A 12,823-nucleotide genomic window follows, 5' to 3' on the forward strand; every position below is an offset into this window, starting at 1 on the left:
TAGGGTGGACAGCGAGAGCCTTCTCCTGCGGATGGAGGTGGCTAGCACGAGGGACCATAGCCTTAAATTGAGGGGTAATAGATATAGGACAGAGGTCAGAGGTGGGTTTTTTACGCAAAGAGTGGTGAGGCCGTGGAATGCCCTACCTGCAACAGTAGTGAACTCGCCAACATTGAGGGCATTTAAAAGTTTATTGGATAAGCATATGGATGATAAGGGCATAGTGTAGGTTAGATGGCCGTTAGTTTTTTCCATGTCGGTGCAACATCGAGGGCCGAAGGGCCTGTACTGCGCTGTATCGTTCTATGTTCTACGTAAGACTGAGTGCCAAATGTAAAAAAAAAACACCAGCCTGCAGAGATCTCCGTGGCTCCATTGGCTGGGTCGTGTGAACCAAATAGATGATGGCCAAATTCCTAGAGCCATGCTTGCTGTCGGCAACAGGTCACCTATATCTGCGATACAAGGATGCCTGCAAGCGAGACTTTAGGCTGATCAGAATCTGAATCCAGCCATGGGAAACCCACTTGACTGGAATGCCTGGAGACCAGCAGTCAAGAAGAATGTGGAAAAAGCAGAGGACAAAAGAAAAGAAAACATGTTGACTTCGGGCTAACACAAAGCAGCCCGCTTGATTGTTCCCCCTTCTACAAACATTCAAACCCCCCTCTACCGATGAACAGTGGTAGCCATGTGTAACATCTACAAGATGCACTGCAGTAACTCACCAAGGTTCCTTAGACAGCACCTTCCAAACCCACAACCACTACTATCTAGAAGGACAAGAGCAGCAGAGACCTTGGAGCCCCATCATCTGGAGGTTCCCCTGCAAGTCACTCGCCACCCTAGCTTGGAAATATATCGCTGTTTCTTCACTGTTGCTGAGATAACATCCTGGAACTCCCTCCCTAACAGCACATTGGGCGTACTTACACCTCAAGGACTGTATCGGTTCAAGAAGGCGACTTAGCACCACCTTCTGAAGGGCAACTAGGGAGGGGCAATAAATGCTGGCCTAACCAGCGACACACATATCCTGTAAATTAATTAAACAAAAACAAAATTTGTGGGTGGGATTGCACTTCCTACATTTTTCGTTAATGTGCAAACTTCACACAGACAGTAATCTGGGGCCAGAATTGAACCCGGGTCCTTGGTGCGTGAGGCAGCAGTGCTAACCACTGCGCCACCATGTTGCCCTGCAACTCATAAATTGACCTCTGCAGTCATAACAGACAATATTCAATACAGAAGTGACAGACATCCTGGGCAGTCCATTGTCTCCCGAGACTAACGCATGCCAATAAAATGTTTTTGATGATCAGTGTGATTTTGTGGCTGCTTTGAAGATTGTTTTGGAGATGCGAGTGGAAGAGTGATAGAGGGGAGCATCACAAGGAATGCACTCTATGTAATTGTTGGTCAGCATTTGAATACTGCTTCCCATTCGCTTTTCTCTAGCTTCTCGCAATGTTGGGATTGGACTTACTATAAGAATCGTCGCTACAAGTTAGAGCAGAATAATTCACGAGTGTAAAGTTTCCAAGAATTCTGGAAAATGCTAGTAATGGTTGGCCCTTGCTGAGATTTGATTTGATTTATTGTCATGTGTACTGAGGTACAGTGAAAAGTATTGTTCTGCGTACAGTCCAGACAGGTCGTTCCATACATTAAAAAAAGGGACATATTTAAAGACATAATGTAAATGCACAGGCATCGGGTGAGCATACAGAATGTAGTATTACTCAGAGAAGATGTGTGAAGAGATCAATTCAGTCCATAAAAGGGCCATTAGGAGTCTGGATATAGCAGGATAAAGCTGTTTTGGAACCTGTTACTAGGGGTTCCTTAAATTGGTTTTCAGTATAATTCTTAGCAAAACCCAGATTGTTAAGCAAGTGTTGGCCAATTGAGAATTGCATCTAATGTTGAACTCTACAAGCATGAACTGATTGGATGCAGTCAGTACTTCGCCTGTTACGAACAGCCAAAGGAATTTGACAAGGAATAAACTGGGGTACGCTCTCTTCTCTTTCCCTGTCCACCCTGGATTACTTACAGTTTATCACTCGATTGGCAGCCAGCAGCTTCCTGTCTCTTTCCCTGTTTCTGCTTCCAGTTCTCTGGCCTCGCTCTTCTTCCTCAGCCTGAGCCTCTGGTGACTACGGTAGTGGCTCCAAAAATCAAATATGGCAGCAACTGGCCCACAGTGCACTGTTATGGAGGAGGGGGTGACAGGCCAGGCATAAAATTGAAAATAGCAACTTAATTTTAACAAAAGGGTCCTAAAGAGTGAATGGCATTAAAGTAAGATGATTTTAGGTGCGAACTTGATGTACCTCAACTAAAAGACTAAAAACAGATTATCTATAATTTATCCATTTCTTTGTGGTATTTTGTGTGACTATAGTTCAAAGGACTGCATTGGCTGAAAAGCACTCTGGGACATCCTGTGGTCTGTAATGTGCTATATAATAAACACAAGGCCTCAAGTTACATTCGAAGTGTTAATTGATTTGCAAAAAAGCAACTTTTCCATGTAATATAAATTAGACATTGTGCTTAATTTGGCACTGTTTAGTCTTGTACTTTGTATCCCAAATGGTTACAGCAAAAAACAAATGAGAAAAGAAGTGATGAATACAACCATGGACTATGTTAATTGTTTTATTTGATTATTTGTCCAATGAAGTAGTCAAGTGTTTAATTAAGTATCAGCAGGCCTGTCTACTCTGCCTTCACCACAGTCTTAACTTGTTCTGACATCTTTCCAAAGAGTTTAATCCAAATTGTACGACTCTCGCTTTTAATCAGCAGCCAAAATGGGGCCCATCCCAGTTTGTTCTGCAACCAAATCCTGCCTGTCTCCAGGCCCATATGATAAATGCATAGATCAAAGTTGAATCTGAGACTTTTCTATTTCTGAATGGCTCAACTAGAATCACAGAATACCACAGTGCAGAAGAGGCCCTTTGGCCCATCAAGTCTGCAACGACTCATGAAAGGCCCTGACCACCTAATCCCACTTGCCAGCACTTGGCCCATAGCCTTGAATGTTATGGTGTGCCATGTACACACCAAGGTACATTTTAAAGGATGTGAGGCATCCTGCCTCGACCACCCTCCCAGGCAGTGCATTTCAGACTGTCACCACCCGCTGGGTAAAAAGGTTTTTCCTCAAATCCCTCCTAAACCTCCCACCCCTCGCTTTGAACTTGTGTCGCCTCAGAACTGACCCATCAACTAAGGGGAACAGCAGCCCCCTGTCCATGCCCCTCATAATCCCGTACACCTCAGTCACCTCTCAGTCTTCTCTGCCTCAGAGAAAACAGCCCAAGTTTATCCAACCTCTCTTTAAAACTTAAATGTTCCATCCCAGGCAACATTCTAGTGAATCTTCTCTGCACTCTCTCCAGTGCAATCACTAACTAGTTACTGGATAAGCTCACTGAGCAAATGTTGAGGGGTAGAATTTGTTTTTTTTTAAATAAATACAAAGCCGTCAGTGGTACAATATTCTATCTTGTATTTCAACACATGTTTGGAAACATATTCAAGAGAAAGCCAGCTTTTAATTACATACCAGAGCTGCATTGTGGGTTATCAGTGATGTAGAGCAGCATCACCTGTTTTAAAGTAAATTTGTTTCCTTTTTGCCTGGTAATGGTGGAAGAAATTGTATACTTGCTTACTTGAGTACAACACTGCTTGATATTTCTTTTCCAGAACTTTCCTGAAACGGAACTTCTTCACTGCCTCACGAAAGATGCTGTTGAAGCTCATTTTATGTCTTGCATTAAAGAAGCTGATGCCTTAAAGCATAAAAGTCAAGTAATCAATGAGATGCAGAAAAAGGATCATAAGCAGCTTTGGATGGGCTTACAAAATGGTACGTTGTTTAATTCAACCTTATGGTTGGCTTGTTTTGCTGACTCTGTTGCAAATGTTGCTATCTTCCTTTGTTACTCATTATTTCTAACATATTCCATTGCATTTCCCACTTCCAAATTTGATGTTTTCCTGAATGATTGTTTACTATTTTTAACCAAGGACTCTGAACAATAGTGTAAAAATGCTACATAATAGGTGGGAAAAGTTTCTTCCAGGATATTGAGGACAAATAGTATTATTCAGATCCACTTCCTATATCTTCGACCTGAGATTTTCTTAGATGGCCATTAAGTTGACAGTAAAACATAGCTCCTCAGTTTTTGTACTATTTTAAGATCAACGGCAATTACAATAAACTAAATGTTGAGCAGAATTGACTGTACATTTGGTGGTTACTGTACCAGATTGCAACTTTTGTCAGAAAATTGGGTCACCAGCAGTTAGGGAAATGGGTGTACAGAATGGGAGCTTTAGAGCAAGATGTATAGAGTGTTTCAGCAGAGCGATGATGGCATCCAAACTTAAATTAGAAGCAAGTATCTCAGTTTACTTGTTAATAAGAGCTTCTTGATTTTTTCACTGAAATTTTCATTTTGGTAAAGCAACAGAAAAACTGCATTCGATTCATTTGGATTTCTTGGAATTTTTGTTGCAAATGCGCTTTGAGCTGTTTTATTCCAGCACTATAAACATACAAGCTGCTGAATGCTGTGTACTAACAGCCAGTCGCTCTTATATGTTCAGAAACTGCATTTTCTGAGATGTTAAGTAAGATTTGTGATTGTTGAAGGTTGTCAGAACCTTGTAGTACTGATCAGTTAGTGCATTCTTAACTGAGGTTACAAATGGATCACCTGTCACTCAGAACAGCATAATATTATATTGTAGCTACTCTACTTCGGAGAAAGTACATGCTTCTCTTCCTCAGGATCCTCCCAACCCATTAAGTTTTATGTCATTACGTTCCCAATGAGAGCGAGCTGTTTTCCTAATGTTTTTACATCATTTACAGGTTGCAGACCTTGCATTGCTATTTCACATATCATTGTGATATTTAATGCATTGAAAGTCGCCATAGTCCCTGAGGACTACATTTGTTTAATGCACTAGACTTTGCATAACTACAGCTGTAGTTGCAAAAGTAAATAAACTGCATTGCTGTTTTTTCAATGTTTTGGTCAACTTGTTAGCAGAAATCTAAATTCTGAACAGAATTTAATGAGCACTTTTTGTGCAAAGTGACTTACTGGAATTTATTGTTTATGAAGCACAGTACATATGTGAGATAAAGACATTGTGCATAATGACAACTTTGAATCTGTTTTGTGTTTGTTATCTTAGATAGAAGTGTGATACCCAGTAAAGATGACATGCAAATTCTAACGCAAAGTAGGAGAGCCACAGCTTTTGGCAAATATGAATGTCATCGAGCTTTTCAGAAAAATCACGCAAATTCTTTTTAAAATATAACAGAGAAAACGAAATAAAAGCTGCTTCTGAAACTGATACACCTCTTTTAGAACATGTAGCATCTTTCTTTACTTTTTATAGTGTTCCTTCAGAGTTTTTGAAGATCTTCTCTTAGTTATGAAACAGTACACGCAACCACAAACGTAAAAGAAAGTACCATTTGGGTCCACTAAATCTCAGAACATGATACATCTGCAAGTGTTTTCTGGTGTTTAAAAGAGAAGCAAAACTGATTCTGACAGTTGGTGAACAAACGTTGCAATAAGAGTGTTGGCAGAAATGAAGTTCATTTTGTTCTTAATGCTCATTATTTTATTTGGATAAACCAACTGACATTATGCCTAACAAATACTTCACTTCAGATGAATCATTTTGAAAATATACACTTTAGTCACTAAAATTTCTTCCTCTTTTTTTTCTGGCCTTGTGTTGCAAGGGAATTTCTGATGTTGAAGTATATAGTATTACAAGTTCCAAAATGTCTTTTCACACATCATCCATCACAAATGAGCCAAGGCAATGATGGCCCTTTGTTTTGGATCAAGAAACGGACACATCAGAACTAGGTAGACACTCGATGTAGAGGCAAATTGTAGTAGTAGTAAATGTAATCAGGAGCAGCACTGAATTTTATTTTCCTTCATCTCTCCAGCAGCCAGGGGATACTGAAGCTAATTATGTCTCCACTGCTGTCAATCTGTAATAGGCTAACTACACATACCGTTAGTTGTCTCTGGAACCTTTCAGATAACATAGCTTGGAACAACTCCACCATAAGTAGCCTATTGTTATTCAACAATTTGTTATCATTCCTGTTTTTGATAGCTTCTTTGTAGGCCCAGCCCCTTGGGATGGAGAATGACTTGCTTCCACTCCACTGTGATTGGTTCTAGATAGCTGATAAATCCAATGTGCATTCTGCAGAATCTGCTGCATGCAGAGCAGGTGACGCTTGAAGGATTATGCAGATGAGGTGTTTGGAGCTTGGGCACTTTCGCTGACACCTTAATGTTGCCTCTACATGACTCTTGACATGTCTGTACTCGGTACCTTTGCGAATAAACCTTTTCCATTTTGGTTGGTCACGGGTCCACGGACTGCATGCGGAGTCCAAGGGCAGCACAGTGGCTAGCACAGTCGCCTCACAGCTCCAGGGTCCTGGGTCCAATTCGGGCCTCGGGTGATTGTGTGGAGTTTGCACTTTCTCCCTGTGTCTGCGTGGGTTTCCTCCGGGTGCTCCAGTTTCTCCCACAGTCCAAAGATGTGCAGGTTAGGTGGATTGGCCATGCTAAACTGCCCCTTAGTGTCCAAAAGGTTAGGTGGGGTTACTGGGTAACGGGGATAGAATGGAGGCGCGGGTTTAAGTGGGATGCTCTTTCCAAGGGTTGGTGTGCAGACTTGATGGGCCGAACGGCCTTCTCCACTGCAAATTTTATGATTCTATGATGTGCCTCCTCTTAGTGGATGGGGATGGTTGATCTCTTCATGAAATCTTAGAGGGCATCCCTAAAGAGTTTCCATTGGCCTCCTGGGAGTTTCATGCTATGGCATAATTCTGAATAGAGCAGGTACTTTGGTGGCAGGCATACGAATGACATGCCCCACCCAATGGAGCTGGTTTTGAGTGATTTGCACCTCAACGCTGGGCATGTTGGCTTGGGAGAGGACGCTGCTTCTGGACGTCCTTTCCTGTCATTGTATTTGGAGGATCTTGTGAAGTCACCACCAATGATATTTCATTAATCCTTTGAGGAACCTGCTATTGGCTGTTCAAGTTTCCGAAGATACAGAAGCATGGGGATCACTGCTGCTTGACTTTAGACTGGGATGTAAGATCTTCCTTCCCAAATCCTCAGCTGAAGGCTGATGTGGAGCATTAGAAATGATGATGAATTTCATTGTCTATGCCTGTGAATGATCACATCAGGAGACGGAAAATGGTTCATATTTTCCAGAATTGCACCGCTGACCTTCGTTGATGGGCTCTTTCTTTTAAGTGTTGTCTTGTGGGAGCTAGTGGGGTGAAAGACCCACTTTTTAAAGTTCAAAGAAGGAACAGACAATGACGTAAAACTCAGTTTCTGAGTGAGTGCACATTAGATTGCAATGGCATTCTTGTTGCTTTTCATAAACCAAGCCCATGCTCTTGAATTTCTCATTTAGTTAAGAGGTATTTTTACTCTAGCTAAATCAAATTATGCCCCAGTTGGACGAGGAAGATTGGTGCTTGAGAATGAAGTGGTTCCCTTTTGAGGACACCAGCGTTGGCATCGAGCTAAGAGAGATGTTCACTCTACTGTGTTCCAATCGTATGGCTCATCTTCAACATTAGAAAAGTACCTCTGTTGCACCAGTGCGATTCTTTGCCCTCCCACATCATTCTCTAGTCCTTTAGTGAAACTACTAATCAGTTCATAGTAGCACAGTGGTTAGCACTTTTGCTTCACAGCGCCAGGAACACAGGTTCGATTTTCTATTTGGGTCACTGCCTGTGTGGAGTCTGCACATTCTCCCTTTGTCTGCGTGGGTTTCCTCCGGGTGCTACAGTTTCCTCCCACAAGCCCTGAAAGACATGCTGTTCGGTGAATTGGACATTCTGAATTCTCCCTCTGTGTACCCGAACAGGCGCCGGAATGTGGCGACTCGGGGCTTTTTACAATAACTTTATTGCAGTGTTAATGTAAGCCTACTTGTGACAATAAAGATTATTATTATTATTATTGAATTAGGATCATTTGTGCTGTCAGCCCGTGAGACTCAGCTCATTAGTCTGAGCTGGAATTGCCACCAGATCCCAGAGATAAATGTTTAGTGTCCAATTGTTCGATTCCTTCAGTGTTTTACTTTCAGTTGGCACAGTGGTCTAAACAGCTGGCTTTTTATGCAGAACAATGCCAACGGTGCGGGTTCAATTCCCGTATCGGCCTCCCCGAACAGGCACCTGAATGTGACGACTAGGGGCTTTTCACAGTCACTTCATTGAAGCCTACCTGTGATAATAAGCGATTATTATTATTAATAATGGAGTATTGGTTTGTAATTTTGATATTTTACTGATGACATGGGGCTGTATAAAAATCAGTCACCTTGCTAACTTTTTGATTGGTTTTTGGTGGCTGAGTGGTAGGAAAATCATTGTTTAAAAACTTCTGAAGCATGATATATGTTGTAATTTAGAAAGATACAGATTAATCAAGGACCGGTTTATTAAGGGAAGGTTGTGTCTTGATTGAACTTTGGAGAAGGCAACAAGGAGGGATGATGATGACAACAGTTTTGATGTAGTCTATGTGGATTTCAGGGATATTTTTAACACATTTCCATATGGAAGATTGGTCAGAAAGGCAAAAACTCATGGGATACAAGTGCAAGTAGCAAGATGGATTTGAAATGGGCTCTGTGGAAGGAAGCAAAAGATAATAGTTGATACTATTTTTGTGACACAAGGCTGTATTCAGTGGGGTTTTGCAGGCTTAGTACTGGATCTCTTGCTTTTTGTGCGATATAACAACTAAGACTTATGTAGGCGGTACACTTAGTTTGGCAGTTGATAGAAAATTGTTGGTTGATAATGGGGGAAGAAAGGCTGCAGAAAGACGTCAATGATCTGGTAAATGGGCAGAAAAATGGCAACTGCACAATAAATGATGGAATGCTGCAACGTAGAAGAAAGAGAGACAAAGGAATGTCCACAGACCACTGAAGGTAGAAGGACAAGTAGACAAGGTAGTTAAGAAGGCATAAAGCAGAAACTTCTGGTGACAAAGATGTGCTGAGTAGTCGGACATCAGGTGGCTTTCTCCACATGACAGAAAAATAGGCACTTTTGGCCGAATGTAGCGCGTATAATCGCACTTAAACATCCCTTCAATCTCCACAATAGTATGAACAATAAAAATGCGAGGAAGCAACAGCTTGAAGCTGCAGGGACACCAGGAATTGCGGCAAGGGACAGGAGTGGCGGGCAAGCAGGTTGGCAGACCCACGAGACAAGGGCTCCCCGGTCTCCCCCGAGAGAGGGAGACCTTCAACGCAGAAAACAAGCTCCCTCCAGGCGATGGATGGGGGATCTTCCAAATCGAGGAACTAAATGCAATGATAGACAACATTTAAGGCTGAGATTTGATTGATTTGATTTCTTATTGTCACATGTATTAGTATACAGTAAAAGTATTGTTTCTTGCATGCTATACAGACGACGTATACCATACATAGGGAAGGAAGGAGAGACTACAGAATGTAATGTTCAGTCATAACTAGGATGTAGAGAAAAGATCAAACAGATGAAGGCGACAGTCAAGGTGGCTGTGGCAGAGGCGCTAGCCGCCATGCAGACGCGCTCGAGGGCATGGGGAGGAAACTGGAAGCCCAGGGTGGGGGGGGAGGGGGGGAAAGAGGAGAGGATAGAGAGACTTCAACTGTGTACAGGACCCACTGATGGACAGGCGAAACTCCAGAACGGGGAACAACAGCAGGCATGGCTAGGGAACTGAAAACTTTTATGGAGCAGATGGGGTCAGTGGACCCATGGCGGTTCATGCACCCCGATGAGAAGGAAATCTTGTTTTTCCCGACAGTACATGAGGTCTACACCCGCATCAACTTCTTTGTAGTGGGGAAATCGGTGCTTCCAGATATAGTAAGAGCGGATTGCTCCACAATTGTAATCTCCGGCCATGCTCCACATTACATGGACCTGAGATTTGAGATGAGCCATGCCCAAGACCCCTCGTGGAGGTTGGATACGACCCTCTTGGCCGACAAGGTCTTCTGCCAGAAAATACCATAGGCGAGTGCATTACTAACAACCAAAACGGGGAAGTCTCACCTTCCACATTCTGTGAGGCACTGAAGGCTGTGATTAGGGGATAAATTATTGGCTGCAAGGCTCGCAGAGACGAGGAAGAGAGGGGGACTAGGCAACAACTGATTGACTCTATCCTGGAGGTCGACAGAAGGTACACCGAGACCCCGACAGTAGAGCCTTCTGGCGGAGAGGAGAAAGCTACAAATGGACTTTAGCCTGCTATCCACCAGGAAGGCAGTGTACCAACTCCGTCAGACACAGGGGGACCTTTTACGAGCATGGAGACGAGGCTAGCCGCCTGCTGGCTTTACCTGGGAAATATACCTGTTTATTGGTTGGAATAGACACGAGAGGCTGAATGGTCCCCATCCTCTGTTGTAAACTTTCTATGTTGCTTTAGTTTTTCAGCATGCGAGGTCAGAATGCATGAAGCATTTACATCCTTTAAGTTTCATAACTATTATCACAGGACCTAGCTCCAGTTGATTTTTGATCTGGTGTTTTCCACTAGGTGGCATTGCAATTTAATATATTAAGTAACATTAGTATATGTACAAGAGCTAAATTGTTGCAATGGGATTTAAGGCAGTTCCCTGTAAACAAATTACAGTCGCAGTCCATAGTAGCTTTTACTTTTCGTGAGCATTTGTGTTCTAAAGGATCGTAAGTTGTTGCCGAGAAACAAAGTTATTTCAATCAATCAATAAATTGCCAGTTTTTCATGACTCATTGTGGTTTATGATCAAAAGATCTGAATATATTTTCTATAAATTAAATTTAACACGAAATATAATGGGTACATTGTATCACTGGGATGTTCAGGCAGTTAGCAGTGGTTTTAATAACCTTTGACATTGAACTTTGCCAACATTTGGTTGAAGACCTTGAAAATTCAATGAGAATTACCCACCTCCACCCTCATCTTTTTCCTTTTCCCATCTGTACATCTACTGCACGCTCTTTGAAGTCCCTCTTCTACCAATTCGTTGGTATCCAGTTCCATTCTTGCATATTCTTTTCCTTTAATGCTAGAATGCATTTCTTTCCAGATGTTTCTACTTGATTATCAGAAGCTCCATTTTTAGCATCACGCTACAGCCCCCTGGAACACCTGACCCTCCTATGCAGACTGAATGGGAGAGCTGAGTTTTGTGTACATGTGAATCACAGATTAAGCTTCCAGAGACCTCACAGTTGGGGGAGTGATGGGGGGGGATTAGCGTATAGAAAGTAAAAAGCACATGGTCAAAGATAGGATTGCTTTACATGGAAGAACAGCTACTGGAGACTATGTACTGTCCATGGTGTGACAGGTAGAAGTGGAACCATACAAGAGAAGTACCATGAGCATAAATTTGTTGTCTTTTTCTTTGATGCTCAAGTATATGCTTTTGTAGCTCTGCATTCTGGTTGTGACCTCTTCCTCCGTTTTGAGATGTCATCCAGAACCACAACTTTTTCATGTACATAAGTGGCACTCAACTCTATCATGCTGCTAACTTTGAGAGCAGTGCCATAGAGCTCAACTAATTTATGGTGTCAATGGTTGTGGTGAGGCAGCAAGTCATACGGAATGGTGCTGACTTTGGCAAGAGTGGCCTTGGTGCTGTTGATTGGCTGAAGAGTGATTGGAGAGTGTTGAACTTGAAGAGGTGATTGTTAATTGTGAGGAAGAAATGTACTTCCAAACTAAAGAAAGAAAGGGAACATATGGCAATTCAATGATAACTGGACATACTTAAGGCAGTGAAAGCAGTGACACATGATTACAAGTGGTTGACAGGACTTTGAAACTATGCCAGAGAATGGCAACAGGTTGATTTCAGCAGACATGGACCTGAAGCGAATTTGGTGGACCAGATGCTATGACAGGCTGTATTCTGGACAACGCTCTTTGGCTGCTAGGGTTAGAGAGCGTGCAGAGGAATGCAAAGAGGTTCCGGACTTCTATTATGTGGCGGGACTAGAGACTAAGTTTGAAAGGTTGATGAAAACAAAACTGAATCATTGTTAAATTAACCTGCTGATAACATTTCAATGAACATTTAAAAATGCTAACAGCATTTGGTCTCTTTAGAGTGGAGAAGGCTAAGCGGGGTGGGGGGGGGGGGGGGGGGGGGGGGAAGAGAGATTTTAATACAACTGTTCAAAATCATCAATGACACTGATTTAAAATACATAAGTCATGTATTTTAATAGCTGTCATAACCTATACATACTGCCACTCTTTCTTCAGTGTGAAAATATAGTGACAAGTTTCCAGTTGAGAGAATAATTGTACTCTGTTTCGCTCTTCGCTCACCGGGTATCATGTGCTTTGGGCCATAGCATCTATGCTGCCATCATTTTCTGTCTTCTGATAGATGTTCTTCAGATCTGTTTCATTTCCCCAGTCAGAGTATTCTGCATTGACACTTTTCAATTCCAAATATTGTTTGATCTTCCAAATATAACAAAATGCGCAATCACTGACTCAGAGTTATATTGTAGATTCTATCTTTGTTCTCTAAAAATATTGCTTAAATGAGAATGAGGTCTCTCTGGACTGTACACAAGAGTTAAGTCAACAGTTGCACCAGCTTCCTGTGGGAGAACTCCTTTGTTATTTTATTCATTCTCTGGAATTGGGTGCCACTGACAAGATTATTATCAATC

General features: G+C 42.2%; 1 protein-coding gene across 2 annotated transcripts in view; it reads left to right on the forward strand.

The window, feature by feature from the left end:
- The window catches only part of atg5 (ATG5 autophagy related 5 homolog (S. cerevisiae)), a 251,269-nt gene that overhangs the window by 82,899 nt on the left and 155,547 nt on the right, over positions 1–12,823 (forward strand). For both annotated transcript variants that reach the window (XM_038799246.1, XM_038799247.1), the window contains exon 5: positions 3,727–3,889. In XM_038799246.1, the coding sequence (XP_038655174.1) occupies positions 3,727–3,889 (163 nt within the window). The remainder of the gene's footprint in view (positions 1–3,726; positions 3,890–12,823) is intronic.

Source organism: Scyliorhinus canicula, chromosome 6 (genome assembly GCF_902713615.1).
Source record: "Scyliorhinus canicula chromosome 6, sScyCan1.1, whole genome shotgun sequence".
Lineage (NCBI taxonomy): Eukaryota > Metazoa > Chordata > Chondrichthyes > Carcharhiniformes > Scyliorhinidae > Scyliorhinus > Scyliorhinus canicula.